The following is a 26,940-nucleotide window of genomic DNA, read 5'->3' on the forward strand; positions in this document are numbered from 1 at the left end:
ATTTGATAACATCCGGTTATTAATGAATTTGTTTCTCTTAATGGACTTTTGACCTTTAGGTGTTTGGCTTGATATCATTTGAATGTTCGTTTCCCTCTTTTTAGCCAAGCAAGTAGTTAATAAAAAGTGCTATTCATCCACTAAACAAAAATTTTATCAAAATTTGATTTAGTAAATATGCCCCCCCAACCCTCTGTGCCTGTAAGCTCAAAGCACAATTATTCAAGCAATCTAAAATGGACAAATTGTGTCAAAAAATGAAACCGAAAAAAGATACGGGTTGAACCCATAAAACCTGTTTTATATGCAGTTAGTTAAACATTTAGAAGGCGTTTTTGTTGCACAAAAGGCATTAGCGCAAACTGTCATTCTAGAAATAATTTATTGCAATGATTACATCAACGAATAATAAAATTAAAATCCAAATTACACCTATTAAAACTCAAATGTACATGCTTATTATTTACATCATGAACTCAAAATATAAATAATGCATTCTTAAGTAGGGTAAGCTGATCAAAATTTACAAATAGATTTGAAACTAGTCAATTCGCAGAAATTTGTGCTCAAGTCAGGATTATAGAGCTATACAACTAACTAATTAAATTAATAATAATATTCATCATGGAGTGATAGAGAAAGTGGGCGAATAAACTCATGCGAAGTAGCTATCTCCTTCAAAACGAGAGAAGCCTAAGGGAATATTTAATCATGGAATTTTGTTAAATTGAGTGCTGATAAAAACCCAAAATCAATTTTGATTTATAAAACTGCACTTCGGCTACGCATTTCAATTTCGAACAATTCAAGCAGCTTTTCTAAATCATAACAGCCACTTTTCGTTTTACCGTCCACAATGGACAATTATAGATTATAGAACATTCTCTAATATGACAAGCACTGCGTTATTTCTATTTCAGTTGTTACATCTAAGTTGTTAATCTAACGCAGATTACTGATTGCTTCTTTGAAGAGCGCTATTTATAAAGAGTAGCTGAAATATTCTAGAACATAACAGCGCCTGCGACATCACTGACAGCCCTGTTGTCACTGTACCCAATGACGTCATCGTCCTCCTTAGAGGCCAAATTGACATACTCTTCAGTCGGCATGCTCACTTGCGGATTGAACACGTGACCTCTGCTAGTTAGATCAGTCACAACTTCTTCTGGCAGTGATTGGTTTGCTGAAAAAACGTACAAATAAGCTTGAAAAGGGACGAATTGCTCTCAAATGCGAATTTTAGCAATTTTATTTTAAAGTAGACTAGTCAAGACAATTAAGCTTGGAAAGTTGACTTCTCGGTGAGACTTCGATTAGCGCCGTCGTGGAGGAGGGAAGGCTGCACTGAGTGTTTGGCTGTTTAACTTTAAGTAATTAAGCTTGAGAAGGGACGAATTGCTCTCAAATAAGAATTCTAGCAATTTTATTTTAAAGTAGACTGGTCAAGACAATTAAGATTCTTTGTGGGTTTCAGGGCTCAAGAGCACGAAAACGCAGAGCTGGAACAGTTTGTTAAACTAGGAGAAATCAAAAGAAAATCTATCATCATGGCAAAATCTTACGTTCATGTGCCTCATCTGGTGCAGCGGTGTCTGGTTGTTTGACAGCTGATGAGGCAAAAACTCTTCCCTGCATCACAGCCTCACCCAGTCCAAGACCACGTTGCAGAACCGCGTGCACAATCTGAAAATATTTCACACATAGAATTTAAATCATTTTATACTCTAAATAGACGCATTGAAGTTAATTTTACTTGATGATACCAGCAATTGCGAAATAGTTTGTTTTTACTTCATCATATCGACTTTCAGATTCTTTACCTAAAAAACCCTTAGTGGTTAGTGATTATTCAGCTAGAAAATGAATAGTCAACGACAGTAGATCCGATTTCGAGTCAACACGTCAAAACTACCCACAATTGTACTGACCTGTGACCCTGCCGAAACACTGGCCTTGCTTCCAGAAGAAGAAGCAGCCAGGTGTGTCTTACAGAGATTGTCTGGCTCAAACGCCACAACTGGCGCCAGTGATGAGGCAGGTCTTCTGTTCGCTGCCATTGCGTTATTACTCTCACTCTAAAAAACCCACGTACTTATAATGCATAACACCAAGGGTGACACAAGTCACTCTAAAGGTCAAAACAGTCAATAAAAATAGGCAACCACGACTTCAATAATAACTTCGAACTTTGTTCCGAAGAAATTAAAGACTTCAACACTAAGACCAATTAGTATTTCCCATCATAAAACTTGACTAAGTAAAATACGAAGACTTTATCGATACATACTTCCTTTTTATTTTGCTCTTTTGACCTTGCCCGCATTCTTTATAATGCATAAAATTTTAGGTCAATCATACACTCCATTCATTTGAAGTGTTGTTAGTCAGCACTCAAGCGCAGATAACAATGCTTGTGTTAAAAAACCTAAACACCGACTGGAATTCCAACTTGCCTTAAACCAGACAATTACTCACTGAACTGAACAAAACATAACCGACTAACGTCGGGCAAATTGCTCTCAAACGACCGGCGAGCGGTTGGCTTCGTCAGTAGCTAGCCACGGGGGGGGGGGGGGGGAGGGGAGGGTGAACCGGGGACTGATGGGGGCAACACTGGGTTGGGGGGAGGGGGGGCAACAGCGCGGTGGGGGGTGGAGGCAATAGTGGGGGTGGGGGTCAACAGGGGGGGGGGGGTGTCTCAACCTCTAAGAACCACCCTTCACCCTTCACACCATAAGTATAAGTCTCCAAAACAGTTTGAGCTGAAACAGAGCTGAAAGGCTCTAAGAGCACTTAATGCCCGCTGGGCGCTACCTGTTTATCCCGTTTTTGAGGATGAAAAGTCAAAAGCGTCAAACGAAAAATCGGTCAAGCAAAAAATCGCATAAAAAAAGACCGACAGGTCTAATATAATTGCTACAAACTTCGTTTGAGAGCAATTAAAAACTATGTTTCTTTTTTTAAATTCCAACAGAAAGAGACATAGCTGCCGCTTGCCAGAAAATAGATGCAATGGCTTTGTCGAGCTACAGCAGTCAAGGAACAAATACAAGCGAAGACAAGTTTCATTTCACTAATAGCTGAGATTTCATATTTTGATTCAGATGATTTTTAATAATTTATGTGTTGTTTGTTAGATGCCCTAAAAAACTTTAATTAGAGTGAGATATCCTCATTTGACCTCAATCCCTTCAATTAGTGAAAATCAAACCCTTAGAGACCTAGCCCTTCAAAAAGTGAGGATATCTTCAATCGTTTTGAAAGTGAGGAAAACCAATTTTGAGAGTGAATAAAGTCATGTGTGAGCCAAATTTATTCATCCGACTGAACTAAAAACTCGCTCTATGAGACTAAAAAAAATACGTCACACACGCGAAGCATCCAAAAATTGCCTGCGTGATTTGAAAAAACCTGGGACGTCATATGGCTGTTTCAAATATCTTGACGGCGCAAAAGTTTTCAGTTAATAATAAAGATGCCCGTCAGATTGCCAGAAAATAGCAGCCTTTGATTTCCACAACCCCATGGAAATTGAAAAAACAGAAAAAAATGAATATTGATCTTTTAAAGTGCGATATCTTTTTAATTCATTTCGTAAACAGACATATTCCTGTTTCTGAACGAGAGGATATAGGGTTTATTATCAATACCAATAAGCATTAGAGATGGTAACTAAGACTGATAAGAACAAAGTTCAAGCAGCGGAGATCTAAAATTGAGGCTTTAGGGGGTTTATCCCATTTCTATTTTGATTTCGTTTTTCAATACTGATTCTGTTCACTTTGGATTGCTTTGCTGAGCAACTGGCGCTTAACCGCACTTTGAGCAGAATGAGCGCAGAAACAAACTAGCCTAGAGAAGATTTCACGCAAAATTTTGAACAAGCTGCGAACTAAGGTAAAGTAAATTAAAATTTTATTCGACGAACTAAAAAAATAGAAGCGCTATAATGGCCTGCTGAAAAGCTTAGGGCGGCTAGTAAAGAGAACAGAAAGAACCCTTTGAAAACTGAAAACAATTTTGAGTATCAGCACCAAAAACGCATTCTCAACAGACCGCGTGATACCTTTCTGTCGATTCAGTGCTTCAAACAGAAACCGACCATCGTCGGACAAATGGCTCTCGAACGATGGCGGGACACTGTAATTCATAATTTTAGCCTGAGAATTTTTCGAAGGTGCGAAAAAAAAATCCGATCAAGGAAGGATTCGAACGGCTTAATGCACTGAATTACTACGCACTCGGTAAACAAGACCTTGACCTACCTTATCTTAAATCGATTTGGTTTTTAGAGTATCCTAGATTTCTGAAAAACAATTTACGTCACGCAAAAAATCATGAAGTCAAGCTCGAGAAATTAAATCGAAAGAATACTCTAGAACAAATAGGTCCAGCATAAAAAAGACACGTTCACAATAATTGCCTCAAACTTCGTTCCAGAGCAATTAAACATAGACCGTCAAACGTCGGACGAAATGAAGAACAGGCGGGGCAATTTAATTTAGGGGTGTAGCTTAGAATTTTCTTATAGTTGCAAAAACTCGGACCTCATAGGGGTTCGAACCCGCGACCTCCCACCCACCTCCTCCCTGATAACAGTCAAGAAAAAATTTTGCACAAAGAAGACGCACACGTTTAAAATAATTGCTTCAAACATCGTTCGAGAGCAACTAAAAATGAAATAGCTATAGCATAAAAATACTGAAATAATTTTGTTAAAAATTATCAACAACTTCAAAATAATTTCAATAAGATTAGTTAAAATAATTTATAAGTACAAAACTACATGGAAAAACAAAAGAAGAAGCACAGTACTTATACACAAAAATGCTGAAATATACAAAAAAGAGGCCACGAGATGAGGAAATTTATGATGACGTCAGAAAACTAACCAATTGGAGAAAACAGTCCAACAAATTGGCAGAGGTCTTAACGGAAAAAAATATTTGCTAACGGAAAAAATATCTTAACGGTCTTAACGGAAAAAAATATCATGAATGCCTTAGTTAATTTAGGCTGATCGATGACCATCATTTGAGGTGAAAGTGTTTGACCTTTTGGAAAAGATCCGACCTTTTTTAGTTATGAGCAGCTAAAACATTTTCCAAAGCACTTTCTATCAAGAAGTCATGTTCAAAATGCCTATAAAAAATCAGCGTCAGTCAACCAATTGCTAGAAAAGACAACCGAACAGCGCCAGGTGAAATGCTCTCAAAGGGTAATAATTGGTTGGTGTGGATTCTTAACGAAAAAAATGCTGCCTGCCCCATTAACTCAATAAAACAGGTCACTTAATTCATTTTATTGAGCCGTAAAACTACATTCGGGAACATTCCAGTTCATTTTTTGAAATTCATTATTTAGCAAATAGGCTCAACGGCTGGATTTCTGAATGACAGAACTTTAAATGACGTGAAAATCAAGGTGATATCAGTGCACAAGTGCACTCCGAAAAGTTGCTTTGAAGAAATAAATATAAGAGGTTCTATAGCCAAAAGGTAGGGTGTGCGCTTCACACGGCAATGAGTGAGAGTTCAATTCTATTCCTCCGTTGCACTGACTGTGTGGAGATGAGCTCTAACTTAAAAATAGCTTCAGGTTAACCAGAGCCCGCCCAATCTTGACTGCAATTATGGTAGGGTGATGGCTTCAGAATTTAAAAAGTGCACATAGTCACCAAAAAAGGATCAATGCTACTGAAGAAAAGAACAATAAACGGCTAATGCTGTTCCATTGCGACCACGCAGAAACTACCATTAATTAAATTAAACATAACCGACTAACGTCGGGCAATTTTCTCTCAAACGACCGGCGAGCGGTTAAATTCGTTAGCAGTTAGCCACGGTTTAGTGACCTCTGGAGCAATTAACAATGATTTCCTAAAAAGTGCATGTTAGGTTAATTATAATTAAAAACAATTCTACTATAACTCATTGTTAATGAGGATCAGAGATGATGACATTACGCCTTATAACAGCAGCTGAAGTGCGGCATAAACAAAAAGAGAGATAGAGAGAGATAAAACGTGAAACAGAAAGAGAAGGAAAGGAACCCTAACCGACACAGAGAGAAAGAGACAGGAATATTTCCAATAATGGGACTCGACTTTAAAAAAAAAAACTGAAAAAGGCAAAATTAAAAAAAGTTACTTCGCAGCAAAAAAAAACTTAAAACCAATTTTTGACGGGTAAGTTCTGTCAAGTAACTCATCTCCGAGACTTGAAAGGTTTCGTTGGCTAGTAATGGTTGTTAAACTCAGAAAAGAACAAAAAAAAATGAAAAATTTTGGAAAAAATTGCAAGTTAAAAAAAATCTTGCTAAAATTCAAAATAACAATATCTTAAGAACCATTTCATTGTCTCAGGAGACTATCCGGTATCCCTATTTCAAGCCTGAAAAATTTTCTTAGGCTCATAAGGATCCATACATATGGGACGTAAAAACTATCCAAAAATCTGAAAATTTGAAAAAATTGCAAATATTTTGAAAAAATTGATTAAATTCGTGATATTGAAACCTTGAAGAATATTGCATTATATTAATCAACGATGCAGCACCATATTATCAAACCCTAGAGGAAGTTCCCTGGCTCTTGATGCTACCAGATAAACCTAAAAATTTCAAAAAAAGCTAAAACATTGCAAATTTTAAAGAAAAATCGCTAAAACTTGTGTTTTTAAAAAGTTGAAAAATAATCCATGAACAACAAAAAATTTCCAGTAACAAAATCAAACCCTAACGGAGATGTTCTGACCTTTGATGCTCAGAAAACCTAAATAATGACTGTCAAAAACTATTAAATTATTGACAAACCCTAGAGGAGGTTGTTTGGTTGTTGAGGCTGAAAAAATCCAAAAAAAGACAAAATTTAAAAACTTGAAAAAATTGCGGACATTTTTTTAAAAATTGCTTAAACTTGTGATACTAAAATCCTGAAAAACATTTCATTACATATAGAAACAATGCAGTAGCCTAGTACCAAGCCCTAGAGGAGGTTCCCAGGCTCTTGAGGCCGAAGAAACCTACAAAATGACAAAAAATTCAAAAAACTTGAAAAAATTGCAAGTTTTATAAAAAAAAGGGTAAATTATGTGACAAAAAAGTTGAAAAGCTATTCCATGGCCAATAAAAATTTGTCAGTGACTTATTATCAAACCCCTTAGGATGTTTTCTGGCCCCTGGGTCTGGAAAGACCTGAATAAGAAAAAAAATAAAAGTAAAAAAAATTGAAACATAGCTGGCAGATTGCGGGAATAGCTGCTAAAGAAGACCCGCGTGCCGTATAATAGAGATAGAAACAGATCTAAATTGAAAAAAAAATCGACGCTGCTTAAAAAAACTAGGCTAAAAACATTCAGCGATAAATTAATAAAGCTTGTTAAAATTCATTCCACAGAAGCCTCTTATTAGGGACCTTTACTGCACATAGGAGTTCCTTTGACCTTAAACAAACTCAAATTAAACTTTTGTTTTAAAGTGCAAAAGTCATTTTATTGAGTGAGGTAAGTCACGTATGATCAAAATCTAATCACGCAAATAACCTAAAAACTTTCGCTAAAGCGAGTGAGAAAAGACGTCACGCGCGCAAATGCCGTTAGTGAGAGGGAGAAGTCGTTCAGAAAATTTAACTTTTTCAGCTTTGATGTGTGAACAAATGTAAAACGAAAAAAGAGCGTCAGACGACGAAACAAAAAAAAACCAAGAGCACCGCAATATAGCTACGCTCAGCGTACAGCTTCGCAGCTATAAAAACAATTGCACGTTTTGTCAAAAAAAAATGCAAAAATTCGTAATGTTAAAATGTTTAAACCGTTCCATTACCACTAGAAACTGTGCAGTAACCTATTACTAAAACGTAAAGGATGTTCCTTGACACCTAGGGCTGATAAAAGTCAAAATATGTCAAAGATTTTCAAAAAGCTTGAAAAATTCCAAAATAGTATAAATTTGCGTTTTTAGCAAGCGGTTGTTCGTCAGTAGCTAGCCACGGTTTAGCGAGGCTAGCTTTAGCTTAATTGAAGGGGCTTGAGAGGAGCGTAGCGGGGGGGGGGGTAGGGGCAACAGCGGGCTTCGTTTGAGAGCAATTAAACACAACTAACTAAAGCCGGGTGAATTTCTCAAACAACCAGTGAGCGGTTGGCTTTAGTAGTAGCCAGTTTAAGCTTAGGGAGCGGAGTTGGGTCCGTCATAGGCGGAGATCAAGCGAATGGGAGGTCCAAATCGGCAGGTGGAGGAGGGGTAACGGGGTGACTGAGGGGGTGGGAAAAAAATTCTAAGAACATAGCCCACTAAGGTCGGGCGAATTGATCTCAAACGACTGGCGAGGAGTTGGCCTCGTCACTAGTTAGCCACGGTTTAGGGAAGCTAACTTTAGCTTTATTGAAGTGGCATGGGTGAGCGCTTTTGAGGGTGGTAAAAGGGGTCAGACTCCTTCTTTCACGTCTTGATTTTGTCCCCAAAACAGTTTCGGTGAATCGCATATTTATGAATCTAGTGAGCCGAAAAGCTCTATGAGAACTTAATACCGTCCGGGAGTTACATGTTTATCCTTTGTTCTGGAGGACGAAAAGTCAAAAGGGTCAGACAAAAATTGGTCAAGCGAGAAATCGCATTAAAATAAGACCACAGGAGTAATATAATTGCTACTACCTTGTTTTAATGAAATTAATAAAGTCATTTATTAAACATAGCTGGCAGATTGCCAGAAAATAGCCGCAATAGATTCGTAGATCAGCAGTCTAAAAAAACAGTAAAAAAAGACAGACTAAAAATTCGTCTTTTCATTGAAGGCTGATCTGCTATATTTTGATTAAAAATCGGTATAAGTTATTGCTTCCTCTATTAGCTGATCTCAATAACCTTCATTTAGAGTGACACACACCCATTTGACCTTATCTCTTTGAATTAAAGTAATAAAAGTCAATTTCAAAGTGAGGAAGTCATTTTTGAGAGTGAGGTAAGTCAAGTGTGACCAAAAATTTAATCACGCGCATGAACAAAAACACTCGCTCCACTAAGAGCGAAAAATGACGTCACACATGCAATTCAGTTGAAATTGCATGAACGAATGAACAAAAAGTGGCTGTGACGTCATATGGTCGTAACAAAAATCATGACGAAATAAAAAAAAATAGCCGGAAGAATTCCGGAAGCGACTCGAAGCGTCAAAACTTCACAAACAAAACCGTAAATGCAGCGGAAGCCATTACCATTCGTATTAAACCATTAATTCATTACCTCCCCAGGTCTGATCTAAAATTTGGTGACTTAAACCCCTGTCACCAAGAGAAACAATTTGCAGTAAATTTTTATATTATTGAAAACGTTTGGTAACGTTAAAAAAGTCCGAAATAATTAAAATGGTCAAAAAACTGATAGGCTGAAAAAACTGATAGGCCTATCAATTGCCCTCAAATAATTAATTCATGATTCTAATCTCAAAGATCGCGAAAACAAACGGCAGACAATAATCTTAGAAACTAAGTTAAATTTTTTCAAAAAAAGAATGCTCAAAGTTAAGAATCAGAAAACCACTACAATTACACTCCTAATCACTTCCTTGTACATACGCTAGACAACACGGTTTCATACTAATTCAAAAATTAAATTGATCATAGAAAAGACATAAGCAGCAGAGGAATATTCAAAGGCAAATAGCGTTCAATAAAAACCAAGGCCGGAAGAAAGTTGCAGTAACCATTAACAAGTGGATGTTTTGAAACACTCTTGCTAGCAGACTCTCAGTACTGCCTTATGTTGAACGAAATCAATTGCAAACCAGATAAATGACGAAAATCTAAGAAAAAGCTGAAATCATTCAATTTTTTAACAACTGACAAAATCAATATACCGAAAATAAATGTAGGTGCCAGTCTGAAGCTAGAATGATACTAACTAGAATGTGAGTATTAAGGACACAATGTAAGGAACACCGCAACAAAATGACATTCCTGATTTTTGAAAGTTAAAAATCAAATTTGAAAAAATCAAGAAAAAAGATTACATTTCAATATTAAGCATTCGAGACATAGAAAAGATAACGAGCCATCCGATACGAAGCTCTATTCTCTTGACGAGAACTCAAAAAATGGAAAATAGAGAAAATACGAAACATCGGAACATTTTGCAAAAAATGGTCAAAAAAACTTAAGACTGCATTTGTGAAAAAGTTTTTCGAAAACTTAACGCCAAAAAATGATTGAATTTTTATTGAAACAAGATTAAAGTCCATCATGTTGGAGAAAAAGTTTATTTACAGTAATTAAAACCAAAATAGAAACAAAAAAACTGAAAAGCCGGAAAAAATCTACCAAAATCGGATTCTCATATGTACAATTTTATAAAAAAAAATTACATCGAGGTAGAAAGATGCGTTGAGTATATGAATTATCAAAAGTAAGTTGCCATAGTAAAGGATTTTTGACAAAAAGACGGTTAAAAGATCCAAAAATGAAGAAATTAATAGAAAAAAGCCAAAAAAACTAAAAAATCAAAAATTATGTGCCAATTTTGAACTTGAAACGCATCTTCAGGCTCTGCAAACCACAGTGGTATCAATTTCCGAGGTTGACATTTCAATATAGCATCGAATAAAAATTATTTCCAGAAAAAACAAAATTACAAGCAAAACAACTGGGCCACTTAGACGAAAAAACGGCTAAAAACGGTTATCTATATGTGCAATTCAGTCAAAAACTACATTTCAAAGTCAAAAAGTCATTCAATAAACGCGGCGCATGATCGAAAAACTTCTCTCGCTCAGAAAAAATTAATTCACACGGCAATTTTACTCACTTTCACTTTTAGGTCAAAACGACGTCTGAACGAATAGTACTTCCGGTAAAAAAAACATAGCCGGAAGAATTCCGGAAGCAACTCGAAGCGTAAGAACTTGACAAAAAAACCGTAAATGCAGCTGAATCCATTACCTTATGTATTAAACCTTGAATTGATTACCACCCCCCCCCCCCCGGTCTGATCTAAAAATTGGGCGATATTTAAACCACTGTCAATAAGAGAAAAATGCTTCAAAAATGTTTATCATTGAAAACCTTCGGTAACGTTAAGTGCAAAATAAATAGGATATTCAAAACAATGATAGGCTGAAAAAGCTGACAGGGCTATGAATTGTCCTCAAATTATTCATGATTCCAATCTCAAAAAGATCGCGAAAGCAAACGGCAGATAATAATAACTACTTAGAAACTAAGTTAAATTTTTCAAAAAAAAATGCTCGAAGTTAAGAATCAGAAAACTACTAGAGTTAGATTTTTTATCACTGCAATTAAGGCAAAAACAACATATACTTCTTTCTTTTTGTAGATATGCTGTTGTACATGGCAACATGATTTCATACTAATTCAAAAATGAAATTATAGAAAAGACATAAGCAACAGAATAATATTCAAAGGCAAAAAATCGTTTAAGAACAATACCAAGGACGGAAAAAATCACAATAAAAAGTAAAAAACGGACCTTCTAGAAAAAGCTCTCTAGCAAACTCTCAGTACTGCATTATGTTGAATGAAACCAATTGCAAACCAAAGAAATTACCAAAATCTAAGAAAAAGCCGAAATCATTCAATTTTCTAATAACAGAGAAAATCAATATAACCATATAAATGTAGGTGCCAGGACAGAGCTAGAATGATACTGGCTAGAATGTGAACAATATGGACACAATGTAAGGAACATCGTATCAAAGACTAATTCTTGATTTTTGAAGGTTGAAAATCAAATAAAAAAACAAGAAAAACGAACACATTTCAGTTTTCAGCATTCGCGACAAAGAAAAGACAATGAGTCATCTGAGACAAACATTCATCCTCCTGAACAGAACATAAAAAGAAAAAGAAGAAATCAAACATACGAAATTTTGAAACATTTTCTAAAAAAAACGGTCAAAAAACTTTTAAGACTGCATTCATAAAATAAACTTTAACTGTTTTTCAAAAATTTAACGCTAAAAAACGATTGCAATTTTTGTTGAACAAAATTAAAGCCCCTCATGTTGCACAAAAAGACTAATTCTAGTAATTAAAACCAAAATACAGACAATAAACTGAGAACAATTGGAAAAAATACCAAAATCGGATTAACATATATACAACTTTATACAACAAAATTACATCGAGGTAGAAAGAGGCGTTCAGTATATGAATTATCCACGGGAAGTTGCCATATTAACTGATTTTTGACAAAAAGACGGCTAAAAGATCCAAAAATGAATAAATTAATAGGAAAAAAGCCGAAAATTAATTAAAAAAACAAGAAATATGTGCCAATTTTGAACTTGAAATAAGTTTTCAGGCACTACAAAACACTGTGGTATTAATTTCCAAGGTTTACATTTAAATATAGCATCGAATAAAAATCATTTCTACAAAAAAACCAAATTACAAGCAAAAGAAATGGGTCACTTAGACGAAAAACGGCTAAAAACGGTTATCTATATGCGCCATTCATTCAAAAACTACTTTTCAAAGTCAAAAAGTCATTCACTAAACGCAGCGCATGATCAAAAAACTTCTCTCGCTCAGAAAAAAATTAGTTCACACGGCAATTTTTCTCACTTTCGCTTTTAGGTCAAAACAGCGTCTGAACGAATAGAATAGTACTTCCGGTAAAAAAAAAACCTTAAGAAAACCAATACTCCTCTTCGAGTCGTAAAAACCTTAAGAAAACCAATACTCCTCTTCGAGTCGTAAAAAAACCAAGAGAAGGCCAATAATAGCCCCAGCTATCGCTGTGCGGCTATTAATAAAGTAATTAGAGGTGTATGTAGAGTAACTGGGTTCCTTTCACCTATCCTGACGTAAAATAACAGCCATTTCAGTACTAATACAAAATGCGAAACTAATACAAGCGCTACAAATTTCGACCCATGGATATTAATATAATCCCAATTGAACGAGAACGAGACACAAGATTATAACCTGCGAGGAATCGAAAGCCGCAGCGTAGTTGTTGTAGAAGTATCCATCGGCTGAAAGATTGTAAGAGCCAAAGGGGGAATTGAGAGATGACACAATGACAGCCACATCTCCAAGGTCATTCATCACAACAACCCCGACACCTGACGTATCCTGGAAAACAAGAACTATCAGCATAATCGGTACTTAGAACAACCATTCTGAATTGTTACCCGTTAATTACCAACGTAAAAATTTCTTTCAAACAGCAAATTAGCTCATCAGCTACCGCAAAGTGAAAAGTTCCCATGTCCTTATTCCGGTAGACCAGGCAATTTTTTTCCTTGTCTTCACATCCCCAACGCTTGGTCACAACACTTGTTTTACACTGATGATGGTTTTTATAACCTAATAAAAGGAGGACTAGATATTACAATTAATGTAAATCACTATAAAGTAGTAGTAAGGGGTATGGGTTTTCTATGAAACAGAATGGGTGCGCGATTGCGTTCCGCACGAAAATCTCACCGTCGAAGTAGGGTAAGTATCTGAAGGATCTTGAGATGTCAGAACTTCCTCTGGCAGGCATTCATCTTGATAATAGGCAGCCGTCGGGGAGCACACTTTATCCTCAGGGATCAGTTCATTCAGATCATCAATGTAGCTGATACTGAAATAGACTGCTCGTTACACGTTAAAATAGATAGAAATTTTTGTACAGTTTGATACATGCCTTTTAACATAGCCGGCAAATTGCCATAAAATAGCCGCCGTTGACCCGCTTGACGCATATCAGGATTGCAACAGAAACAGAAAAAAAATAAGAGATAGAAATTCACGGAATTTTTTTGTCAGTGTTCTAATTTGGTGTGTAAATTTTGCACAATCGGTTAGATTGTAAAATTACACTTAATTCAGCTTCTAAACTGAAGTCTATTAAGCATAACACTAATACCAGCTAGAATCGCTTTAATGAACTTTGATAAGCTAATGCATTTTGTTTAAGGACCGGGCTTTTTATGTTTATCCCGTTTCTTTTGATTTTGCTCTTTTGACTTTGACCGTATTCACTACATTACGTAATTCAAAACGTCAATGAATTTAAAATCCATTCAGTTGAAACAGTGAGTGAAGTAAGTCGGAAGTCAAGCGTGAAAATCGTGACTTACATAAAACTAACAAAGTGATCAAAAGGAAAGCGAGTTAAAAAAACATAGCAGGACCTGTCCTGACCTACAATTCAAAGAATTTTCATTGAATAAACAAAAAATAAGACCTAAAATGGACAATGAACGGATTAGTAAAACCATTTAGAAAATTTCTATCAAAAAATAAAAAAAACTAAAAAATCGAAGCAAAAATGCCGCATGTGAACAAAAAAAGACCACCAGCGAGAAAGCGACTTTTTGTTCATACATCGTTTTCTCACTACTTTAAAATCCGAGTGAAAAACTTTACGCCGCAAAATCACCCGCTCTTTCGCTCCACATCCTATTTCGGCGTGACAAACGTCATCGCTCCAATTTGACGTCAAAAATCGTGAAAAAGTGTGAACAGAAGTTTAACCCAATTGAAACAATAACGGCGAAATAACAATGGAGAAAAAACTGACAACAAAAACTGAAAAAGAATCGAAAAAAATAACTTCATTGCGAGTTGCGACTCGCAAAAAACTATTGGCGGAAAAACTTTCGACACAGTGACCTCTCATTCAATAACGGAAAGCCAATTGACAGAAGCGCAGACAAAATGGTGCATATAGAGAAAATGGGGGAAACGAAATTAAACAAAATTATCAAAAAATGCCGACACCCAATTTCCCATCTATCATTTTACAAAACAAATCATTAAAGCTTCTGTTCAGGCACTTATCCATTCAACAACTGGCAAAAAATGCAAACAAGAAGTTAGGCAATTTGTATTATTCATTTCAGTGAAAAGTGCCCTCTTTGACCTTCAAGGGCACTTTTTAGGAGCACAACCTATAAACCAGATCCAAACTGAAGATTGAACAAGAAAAATTATAGCGAGAAGAAAAAATTGAGCAAAAACATTTTCAAAAAACCTTAATACAAATTTTCCAAAATTTGCTGAAAATTACTCAATTATCTTTGAAAAACAACTAAAAATCAAAAACAATTGTATCTCAAAGTTAATCAAAATCACAAAGTTAATCCAAAATTTGCTGAAAATTACTCAAAAGTTTGCTGAAAATTACTCAAAAAATTGCTTCAAAGTTAATCAAAATCACAAAGTTAATCCAAAATTTGCTGAAAATTCAAAAACAATTGTATCTCAAAGTTAATCAAAATCACAAAGTTAATCAAAAACAATTGTATCACAAAGTTAATCAAAATCACAAAGTTAATCCAAAATTTGCTGAAAATTACTCAAAAATTTGCTGAAAATTACTCAAAAAATTTGCTTCAAAGTTAATCAAAATCACAAAGTTAATCCAAAATTTGTATAAATATAAACTCAAAAATTTGCTTCATAGTTAATCAAAATCACAAAGTTAATCCAAAATTTGATGAAAATTCAAAAACAATTGTATCTCAAAGTTAATCAAAATCACAAAGTTAATCAAAAACAATTGTATCTCAAAGTTAATCAAAATCACAAAGTTAATCCAAAATTTGTTGAAATTTACTCAAAATTTGCTGAAATTACTCAAAAATTTGCTTCAAAGTTAATCAAAATCACAAAGTTAATCCAAAATTTGCTGAAAATTACTCAATTATCTTTAAAAAACAATTAAAAATCAAAAACAACTGTATCTCAAAGTTAATCAAAAAAACATAGCCGGCAGATTGCCGGAAAATAGCCGCTTGTGGCGTTACATGAATTGAAACAACTATCGAAATAAAACGGACATATCAACCACCAGTCCTTTAATAGACCAGTAGACATATTGGGTTAGCTTCGGACTATCATTTTTATGAGACACATAAGCTCTATAAGGAGAAAGCCTTGATAGGGTTTTTCTAAACTAGGATCTTTTCCGTTTGTGCCCCCTCGGCTTAGTGGGCGCATATTTGCACCCCCCAGATGCACGTGCAATATTTTTTTACATAATAACTTACTATGTAATGGCACGTGGTCTGTAACTGGGGGCGCATAACGTACTGGGGTGGGGGGCACAAACGGAAAAGATCCCAAAATTAATATTCGAAATCAAAAACTCAAGACTCTAATAATCAAGAATTAGGGCATATATGTTTGGCACTACTTAGATGCACACTATTGACCTTTAATAAGTAAATGTTCATAAAACTTGAGTTTCATAAGTGAGCTCAGAAGTCATTTTTTTGAGTGAGGTAAGTCATTGAAAAAGTCACTTCCAAGAAGTCACGGTAAGACGAAACTAAAATCTGTTAGACGAAGTAAAAAACATAGCAGGACAAGTCCTCAAATACAATCCAAAGAAATGAATGAAATACTGAGAACTAATGAGAACCTGACCAGCAGATCAATTTAACAATCCCAATAAAAAGACAATCTCAAAGTTGGGAAACTAAAAGAATCAAAAAAATTAAATAAGAAAATAATCATGGATAAAACTCTTGAAGCTTTTATCATGAAGGCCAATTATGATACAATTCGAAAGACTCATGTACTCACGCACAGGACATGAAGGACACTGCACTAAAAGTAGATAAACTCGAGAAATTTGACGATTGCTTCAAAAGAACTGATAAGTGTAAAATATAAAGAAAGTTTCTAAATTTGGCTGCAATAAGATGTTCAAAACCATTTTTTGGTCTGTGGTGTTCTACCATATAACCCACCTGCAAGACCTAGAAAGTTTTGTTGGCCAGTAAAGATAGTTAAACTCAGAAACGGTAAAAAAAAATAGAATTAAAAAACAAATAAAAATTTTAACAAAATAATGCTAAAATTCGTGATATTAACATCTTCAGAACTGTTTCAGTTGCTCCAGAAACTATAAAGTATTTTTATTGCAAACCTTAAATAGTTTCACTGGCTTATAAAGGTCAATAAATTTGGAACACAAAAATTTTCAGAAATATTGAAAAAAAACAATCAATTTTTATCAAAATATTACAAAAACTCATGTTTTTAAAAAATTGATAACCAATCCACTACCTCTAGAAAAATGCGCAGTTACTTATTCATTGCCACTAGAAACTGCAGTAACCTAGTATTAAACCGTGGAGGAAATTCCGTGGCCTTTGATGATTGAGAAATCTAAAAAATGACAAAAACTTTCAAAAAAATTGCAAGTTTTATAAACAAAAATTGCAAAAACTCGTGATGTTAAAATGTTCAAAAACCATTTTATTAACACTAGAAACTATGCAGTAACCTATTATCAAACCCTGAAGCAGGTTTCTTGAAACCTAGGGCTCAAAAAGCTCAAAAAATGACAAAAAAAATTAAAAGACTTATTAAAACTTTTTAAAATGTCAAAATTAGTATAAATTGCGGGGTACCAAAACATATAGCTCTTAAAACGCTCATACAAAATAATTATGTCTTGGAAAAGACCTTTCTCAACGTTTACAAACCTCAATTTTAGACTGGTCCTAAAAAAAATTCGAAAAATTGCGAAAAAACGCAAAAAATTGGAACATTTTGGGCTCGAAAACTAAAAATGACCTTTTAACCTTGAATTACGTAGCTCACCAGTAGCTTCACCGCTCAAAGCAATTGAAAGGCTATTAAACGCGTCTAAGGGGCCCTAATGAAAGTTGATGCCCGCTGAGCTTGACCTGTTTATCCCGTTCTGAAAGCTCAAAATTCATGAAAAGTGTGAAAACATCTTACAAAAATAAAAAAACATAGCAGGACAAGTCATGAAATACAATTCAAAGAATTGAATGAAAAACTCAGACGTACTCTACCTGACCAGTAGAACAATTGAACAACGCCAGCCAGAACACAAACAAAATCATCAAAATATTGAGAAACTAAAAGAATCAAAACTAAACAAAAATATACTCATTGCTAAAGCTCATTTAAAAAGCTTTTAAACTTAAGGCAAAATTTTTCCCCCTAAAAAACATATTACAAAAACATGTTCAAAACCAATTTTTATTTCTGAAATGCGTCCAGTATTAAATCTGAAAGACCTGAAAAATACTCATTGGCCCTTGAAGTTCGATTAACTCAAGAAAAGAAATTAATTCCAAATTTTAAAGAAAGGCTGCTGAAATGTTGGTATAAATATCTTCAGAATCATTTCTGTTTCTCTAGAGGCTATTCAGTAACCCAATTCCAAGCTTTAGAAAAATCATTGGCTTATAGATCGATAGGCAATAATTTTTTAGAAAAAACTTATAACATCAAGAAGTAGAAATTCGTTCTATTAAAATGTTAAATGCATTCAATTGCCCCCTAGCAACTATTTAATAACATACTATTGAACCCTGGATGAGGTTACCTGGCTACTGAGGCAAGAAAAAATAAATAAAATACAAATGTTTTCAAAAACCTTGAAAAAAAATTGCAAATTCAATTTAAAAAAACCTCTTAAAGTCGAAAGGTTAAATTGTTGAAAACAAATCTATTGAAACTAAAAACCATGCAGTAACTTTTTATCAGAACGTGGAATAGGTTTTCTGGCACTTGAGAATGGACGAAAATCAAAAACTGACAAAAACTTTAGGAAACCTTAGAAAAAATGCAGATTTTATAAAAAATGCTAAAATTCGAGAAAAAATGTTAAAAGCCATTCCGTTGTTACTAGAAACTATGCAGTGCCCTATTAACAAACCTCAAAGGAGATTGAAGCAAGTAAATGGAAAAAAAACAAACATTTTCAAAAACCTGAAAATGCGAAATTTGTCAAAAAAAATAAAATTTGTGATATCCACAAGTTGAAACCTATTCCATAGCAACTAAAAATTTTTTCAGTAACTTATTATCCAAACCCTAATGAGGTGTTCTGGCCCCTGAGACTCAAGTAAATTGCATAATAACAATAAATGTTAAATAGTATGAAAAAAATTGAAAGTTTTAAAATTCATGATGGCAAAAAGTTAAAAACCATTCCATTACCACCAGAAACTATGCAGTTATCTATCATCAGATCCTTTATCAAACTCTAGTTCAGGTTTCTCTACACCTCAGGCTAAAAAAAACTCAAAAAATGACAAAAAATTTTCAAAAAACCTGAAAAAAATTGCGAAAATTATTATTTTGCGTGTTTGTGTTTGTAGTACCAAACCATATAGCTCATAAAATGGTCATAACAAGTAATTTTGTCTCGAAAAAAGCCTTCGTCGACTTTTAAAAACTTTAACTTAGGACTAATCAATCAAAAAACTCAAAAAAATCACAAAAAATATGAAAAATTGCAACATTTTGAGACCAAAAACTCCTAAGAATGACCTGTTGAGCTTAAATTAAGGCCATCCCAGCAACTGCACCATTATAAGCACTTGAAGTACTACTAAAGCCCACATTAGGCCTCTAATGAAACTTAATGCCCGCTGGGTTTTACCCGTTTATTCGGTTTTGAAATATCTAACTCATAGAAAAATGTGTGAACACATCTTAAAAAAACAAACACAGCGCACCAATACAATTCAAAATCTTTGAATTGTAAAAAATTAGGAGCGCTATAATAGTCCGCTAGAATTGAGGACGCGGCTATTAAACAGCTAATTTGAACCACATGAATCCCCAAAGTCTATATAAATTTGAAGAATACAAAAACTGCTAAAAAAAAGCGTACAACATGGCAAAATTGTTTAAAAAAGTAGCTAAAAATTGAATTTAAAACATCATTGCTTGACTCAGATGGTAACAAATTCTCTCAAACGCACTGTTAAAATTGTGGGTAAATGATACAAACATCTTTGACGGCAAAATTTGGAGTTTAAACTAAATAAACTGCTTTGAAGATGCCATGCCGCACAAGATAAAAAAATCGCTCGTTTAACGAAAATTTTGTACACCTACTTTTCCTCGAAATTACAGCATGAACAGAAAACCAATCTCACTTCTATCTGGAATTTGACCTAAACACTTTCTCGCATTTCACTTACTGTGTCCAATACACTCCAACAAAATCACCGATCAAAAAGACGCTCCGCCAATACTCATCTTCGAGTCGTAAAAAAGACAGCTCACCAACACAATTCAAACTCATTGAATTGTAAAAAAGGAGCGCACCTAAATAATAAGCGTTGAGAGGCTGATGGCGTCTATTAATAAGAATAACTGCATATAACACAAACAAATCCAATAAAAAAATTGTCAATAGATATTGTGATAAGCTGAAAAGGTGATTGCAGAAAACAGAAAATCAAATGAAGTAGATCTGTTGTTGGTGTTCAGTAATAAAAACATAACCCGCAGATTGCCGAAAAATAGCCGCCCTTGAATCCCATAAACAAGATTGTGATTGAAAGAAGAGATAAAACAAATGGAAAACATAGCCGGCAGATTGCCGGAATAGCTGCGAAAGAATAGACCTGCGTGCCATATAATAGAGATAGAAACATATACAGATCTAAATTGAAAAAAACAATCGACGCCGCTCAAAAAACTAGGTAAAAAACATTCAGCGATAAATTAATAAAGCTTGTTAAAATTCATCCCACAGAAACCTCTTATTAGGGACCTTTACTGCACATTTGAGTTCCTTTGACCTTAAACAAATTCAAATTAAACTTAAGTTTTAAAGTGCAAAACTCATTTTATTGAGTGAGGTAAGTCACGTATGATCAAAATCTAATCACGCAAATAACCTAAAAACTTTTGCTAAAGCGAGTGAAAAATGACGTCACGCGCGCAAAGGCCGTTAGTGAGTGGAAGAAGTCATTCAGAAAATTTGACTCTTTCAGCTTTGCTGTGTGAACAAATGTAAAACGAAAAAAAAGCATCAGACGAGGAAACAAAAAAACCAAATGCACCGCAATATAGCTACGCTCAGCTTCGCAGCTATAGAAATGATTTTTGTACAAACAATTTCAAAGTACGAACAATTTGATGTCAGTTTGGAGCTGAACACACTCCTGTTTCGTTGTGAGATGACAAAAGGTCTAGTACCAATAACAATCAGCATTAGAGATGGTATCTAAGAACAAAGTTCGAGTAACAGGCATCTAAATTTGGGCTTTATGTGTTCATCCAGTTTCTATTTCCGATTTCGTTTTTTGATACTGAGTTCATTTTGAATTGCTTTTCTGCGCAACTGCTGTCTAGAAACACTTTTAGCAGAATGAGGTAAGAGTAAAACTAGCCTAGAGAAGTCAAAAACATTCAGTTAAATGTTGAACAAGCTGTGAACTGAGGTAAAGCGCAAAAATTTTAAAACGAAGCAAAAAAATATAGTAGGACAAGTCCTGACGTACAATTCAAAGAATTTCCATTGACTAAAACCAAGACTAGACCTGGAACGGACTATGAGTACAACATGGCAAAATGGTTTGAAAAAGTAGCTAAAAATTGAATTTAAAACATCATTGCTTGACTCAGATGGTTACAAATTCTCTCAAACGCACTGTTAAAATTGTGGGTAAATGATACAAACATCTTTGACGGCAAAATTTGGAGTTTAAACTAAATAAACTGCTTTGAAGATGCCATGCCGCACAAGATAAAAAATCGCTCGTTTAACGAAAATTTTGTACACCTACTTTTCCTCGAAATTACAGCATGAACAGAAAACCAATCTCACTTCTATCTGGAATTTGACCTAAACACTTTCTTTCTCGCATTTCACTTACTGTGTCCAATACACTCCAACAAAATCACCGATCAAAAAGACGCTCCGCCAATACTCCTATTCGAGTTGTAAAAAAGACAGCTCACCAACACAATTCAAACTCATTGAATTGTAAAAAAGGAGCGCACCTAAATAATAAGCGTTGAGAGGCTGATGGCGTCTATTAATAAGAATAACTGCATATAACACAAACAAATCCAATAAAAAAAATGTCAATAGGTATTGTGATAAGCTGAAATGGTGATCGCAGAAAACTGAAAATCAAATGAAGTAGATCTGTTGATGGTGTTCAGTAATAAAAACTTAACCCGCAGATTGCCGAAAAATAGCCGCCGTTGAATCCCATAAACAAGATTGTGATTGAAAAAAGAGATAAAACAAATGAAAAACATAGCCGGCAGATTGCCAGAATAGCTGCGAAAGAATAGACCTGCGTGCCATATAATAGAGATAGAAACATATACAGATCTAAATTGAAAAAAAAATTGACGCCGCTCAAAAAACTAGGTAAAAAACATTCAGCGATAAATTAATAAAGCTTGTTAAAATTCATCCCACAGAAACCTCTTATTAGGGACCTTTACTGCACATTTGAGTTCCTTTGACCTTAAACAAATTCAAATTAAACTTAAGTTTTAAAGTGCAAAATTCATTTTATTGAGGGAGGTAAGTCACGTATGATCAAAAATCTAATCACGCAAATAACCTAAAAACTTTTGCTAAAGCGAGTGAAAAATGACGTCACGCGCGCAAAGGCCGTTAGTGAGAGGAAGAAGTCATTCAGAAAATTTGACTCTTTCAGCTTTGCTGTGTGAACAAATGTAAAACGAAAAAAGAGCATCAGACGACGAAACAAAAAAACCAAATGCACCGCAATATAGCTACGCTCAGCTTCGCAGCTATAGAAATGATTTTTGTACAAACAATTTAAAAGTACGAACATTTTGATGTCAGTTTGGAGCTGAACACACTCCTGTTTCGTTGTGAGATGACAAAAGGTCTAGTACCAATAACAATCAGCATTAGAGATGGTATCTAAGAACAAAGTTCGAGTAACAGGCATCTAAATTTGGGCTTTATGGGTTCATCCAGTTTCTATTTCCGATTTCGTTTTTTGATACTGAGTTCATTTTAAATTGCTTTTCTGCGCAACTGCTGTCTAGAAACACTTTTAGCAGAATGAGGTAAGAGTAAAACTAGCCTAGAGAAGTCAAAAACATTCAGTTAAATGTTGAACAAGCTGTGAACTGAGGTAAAGCGCGAAAGTTTTAAAACAAAGCAAAAGAATATAGTAGGACAAGTCCTGACGTACAATTCAAAGAATTTCCATTGACTAAAACCAAGACTAGACCTGGAACGGACTATGAGTGAATTGAAAAAACAATTTCCAAAAAACTCAGATCAAAAAATATAAAACTGAAAATCAATGTTAAAATGCCGCATGAAAACAAAAAAACCACCAGCGAGAAAGTGAAATTTGTTCAAACACCGTTCTATCAATCTACTTAAAAATTAGAGTGAAAAAATTTCATGCCACAAAAGTACTCGCTTTTTCCTTCCATTTCCTGTTTCGGCGTGACCAAAATCACTACTCTAAATCGACTTCAAAAATCCTGAAAAAGTGTGAACAGATCTTAAAAAACAGCGCCCCAATAGTACAAATTTAATGAATCGAAAAAACAGGAGCGCAAAAATAGACGAGTGAGAAGCCGAGTCGTCTGTTAACCATAAACAATTGCTGGTTATTGACAGCATTTATCTTTTTGTAATTTTATACATTGATGTCAGTATCTTAGTCAATCTTTTCAAATTATGCAAACAATAATAGTTCAAGGAATCAACCAGCAACTCCACATTAAACGGGTAACCCACACAGAAAGACCGGGTGTCCAAAGACAGACCATGCACCCTATTATAAACTTTAATCCCAGCAGTCAATTTTTCAATGAGTTTGACTCATCTACTACTGCCATTAATTGTTTGCGTTCTAATGCTGTCTGTCTTTTGTTTTACATTTTTCTCAGCTGATGATTGTGTATAATATTACATTTTCGTTGATAGATTTAAACATAGCCGCCAAATTGCCGCAAAATAGCCGCCGTTGACGCGCTTGATGCAAATCGGGATCGATACAGAACAAGAACAAAAGAAGACAAATTGACCTAGGTTCTTTTTCAGTGTCAAAAAGTGTTAATTTGGCGTGCAGTCTCAGTTAGACTCTCAAACTATACTTAAATCGGGCTTCTAAACTGAAAGCTAATAAGACTAATACCATTGTCAGCTAGCAAACACTCTAATGAACTTTGATAACCTAATGCACAAAGACTTAATGGCCGGGCTTTATCGGTTTATCACGTCTCTTTTGATTTTGCTCTTTTGACATTGACCGTATTCGACAAATTTCGTAATTCATTGCAAAAAAGAAGTTAAAATCCATTCAGTTGAAACAGCGAGTGAGATAAGTCATAAGTCAAACGTGACAATCGTGACTTATGTAAAACGAAAAACGTGATCAAAAGGTAAAGCGAATTTAAAAACCATAGCAGGAAAAGTCCTGACGTACAACTTGCAAAATTTATATTGACCAAACAAAAAATTCAGCCTATAACGGACTATGAGTGAAATGGGAAAAACCATTTCCAAAAAAAACATCAGATAATAAATTAAAACATAGCCGGCAGATTGCAGGAATAGCTGCGAAATAGACTTGCGTGCCGTAAAATACAGATGGAAAAAGATACAGAAGTGAGTTGATAATAGTTATCGCCGCCGCCTATAAAACTTACAAGTTTATTTCAAAGGAGGTTGTTTTTGGGTGCAAAAAGAGTTTCCCTGTCGCGTCTCGAACCGGCGATCTCCGGATTAACAGCCCGTCGCCTTAACCACTCGGCTGTCGGACCATACAACCTGTTTTCTTACAATCAACTTTGTTTTAGGAACAGATTCTGTTTCTGAATAACCGCAATTTAGGTCACGCAGAAAGCGTGAAATAAAGCGCGAAAAAGCCATTTAAGCAGTGACGAGACAGAATGTTCTAGAACAAATGTAAAACGAAAATGAAGCGTCAGACGACGAAACAAAAAAACCAAGAGCACCGCAATATAGCTACGCTCAGCTTACAGCTTCGCAGCTATAAAAACATAGCAGGACAAGTCCTGACGTACAATTCAAAGAATTTTCATTGAATCAACAGACAACTAGACATAGAACGGACTATGAATGGATTGGGAAAACCATTTAGAAAAAAATCCCATCCAAAAAATCGAAAAAACAATAAAAATCAAAGTGAAATTGCCGCATTTGAACAAAAAACCACTAGCGAGAAAGCGAATTTTTGTTCAAACACCGTTTTCTCACTCTACTGTAAAATTAGAGCAAAAAAAATCACACCGCAAAACCACTGGTTTTCTTGCTCCACTTCCTGTTTCGGCGTGACCAAAATCACAACTCCAATTTGGCTTCAAAGATCATAAAAATGGGTGAACATATCTTAAAAAAAGACAGCGCCCCAATAATTCAAGTTCTTTGAATTGTAAAAAAAAGGAGAGCACCTAAATAATAGCCGTTGAGAGGCTGACGGCGTCTATTAAACAATACTAAATGCTTTACGAAGACGTAGTGGTGGGAGGGACACGGACCAGCCATTTTTCAGGCAGTGTTGGGGAGGGGCATTTCTTAATTTCGCTTTTGAAAATCAAGTTTTCAATTATGGACAACAAGCAATTTCGAAGGCTGGTCTTAAGCATTTCAGCTTCTCACTTCAGCATTGAGTCAGTAACTTGGTCAATCTCCTCTCTGTCTCCATCACCATTAAACATCTGTTGAGCAGAGGTGAACTTAAGTGACTCCAGAAGTTGGTGCAAACTGTCGGCCAACTGTTCATTCTGGGACTCATTCGGATCAGTGCCCCTTGCAGAACCCAGCATCATTCTGATGGTAGAGAGGAGAGCTGGTCCAGCCGAGGGCGCTCCAGAGGAATAAATCTCGTAATCTATTTTTAAAAAGTAGAAAATTTTATATAGAATTTAAAGATTTTTCCCCAGATAATGAACCACTGTATGACATTGTGGTTGAATTAATACCACAGATAGAGTTGTAATGACTATTTAACTACACTAATTTTATTAACAAATGCAAATGCTGATTGCAAAGACGAATAAAGAAGAACGTCTTTCATCACTAGTTTCGTGTCCAAGCTCGGTTACTTAAAAAGGGATTTTGGGAAAACGTTTCATAGCATGTCAACAATATTGATTGCTTCACTCTTTAAATGTTAATTCATACAGCCTATACACTTGCCTGCATAAGTGGTTTTGACAGCTCCATCGACCCCTGTTTCATACTTCTCTAAGTCTTCTCTGGTCAGGTGAGGGACTTCAGAAGTGATCACATCTGATCTGAGATCTAGGAAGTCTTCATCAGGGTTTTCAGACAAGAAGTGCAGCAGTCTCGCCATTTTCTCATTTGACAGTTCCTAAATTGTTACTGGTAAAAACCATATGGAACTGCTATCTTTCTCCTGTTAACAGTTTATCTGCCCCTGTCCCCCGTTGGAATTTATCCATCTATAATTGCTACTAAGTAACTGTACACCATACTTTTAGTGGATACACAGAACATAACTGACTAACGTCGGGCAAATTGCTCTCAAACGCCTCAACTTGCGCTCAGTTTCGTTGAATCGCATACTGAGACTAGAAAAGTCGCATAAGACCGAAGGACTAATATAATTGCTAAACTGCGTTAGAGAGCAATTAAAAATATGAGCAGTCCCCTGAACAATTCAAAGAAGCTGGAATTCAATTTCTCCCGCTGGCATTTGAAAAGTCTCGTGGTTTTTCATAGTTATTTCAAAAACCTGGAAACGAATTTGACATTCTGATAGCATTTTCCAACCTAGAGGGGACAAAACATCTTTAAGATTATTATTTGTCTCATCCAATGAGAAAAGAATGAAACTAGCCAACAGAAGTCGAAAGAATTCAAGCATAAAGTTGAATCAGCTGTGAACTAAGGTTAGGCAGGATAAATTTTTGTTTGACGAAGAAAGAACCAAAGGACAACTCGTGCAATACAATCAAAAGACTTAAAATAACGAATTCGATCAGAAGACAAATTAACAACTACCAGCGAAACATACAGAAGAAAAATTCACAAATTTAGTTAAAATAACACAAGTAGGATTTAATGTGATATGTTAAAAAACAAAATAGAAAGGGGAAGAACAATGTCACAAGAAAACAAAAAGTCAAAAATTAGACACTTTCAAAAATTCGCTAGTGCTTCTTGAAGCTTGAAGCTAATGTCCTCCTTAACAATATTGCACTG

The 26,940-nt window shown here is 35.1% G+C and overlaps 1 protein-coding gene across 1 annotated transcript in view; it reads right to left on the reverse strand.

The window, feature by feature from the left end:
* Positions 1 to 365: 365 nt before the first annotated feature.
* Positions 366 to 26,940, reverse strand: part of LOC142354512 (glutathione hydrolase 7-like) — a 65,000-nt gene continuing 38,425 nt past the window's right edge. Inside the window, exons 6-12 of the mRNA XM_075406835.1 lie at positions 25,912 to 26,086; positions 25,372 to 25,603; positions 13,443 to 13,584; positions 12,939 to 13,088; positions 1,932 to 2,078; positions 1,566 to 1,686; positions 366 to 1,186 (exon numbers count right to left, since the gene is read on the reverse strand). Of these exons, the coding sequence (XP_075262950.1) occupies positions 1,005 to 1,186; positions 1,566 to 1,686; positions 1,932 to 2,078; positions 12,939 to 13,088; positions 13,443 to 13,584; positions 25,372 to 25,603; positions 25,912 to 26,086 (1,149 nt within the window). The 3' untranslated portion in view covers positions 366 to 1,004. The remainder of the gene's footprint in view (positions 1,187 to 1,565; positions 1,687 to 1,931; positions 2,079 to 12,938; positions 13,089 to 13,442; positions 13,585 to 25,371; positions 25,604 to 25,911; positions 26,087 to 26,940) is intronic.

Source organism: Convolutriloba macropyga, chromosome 15, assembly GCF_964194025.1.
Source record: "Convolutriloba macropyga chromosome 15, txConMacr16.3, whole genome shotgun sequence".
NCBI classification, from domain to species: Eukaryota; Metazoa; Xenacoelomorpha; order Acoela; family Convolutidae; genus Convolutriloba; species Convolutriloba macropyga.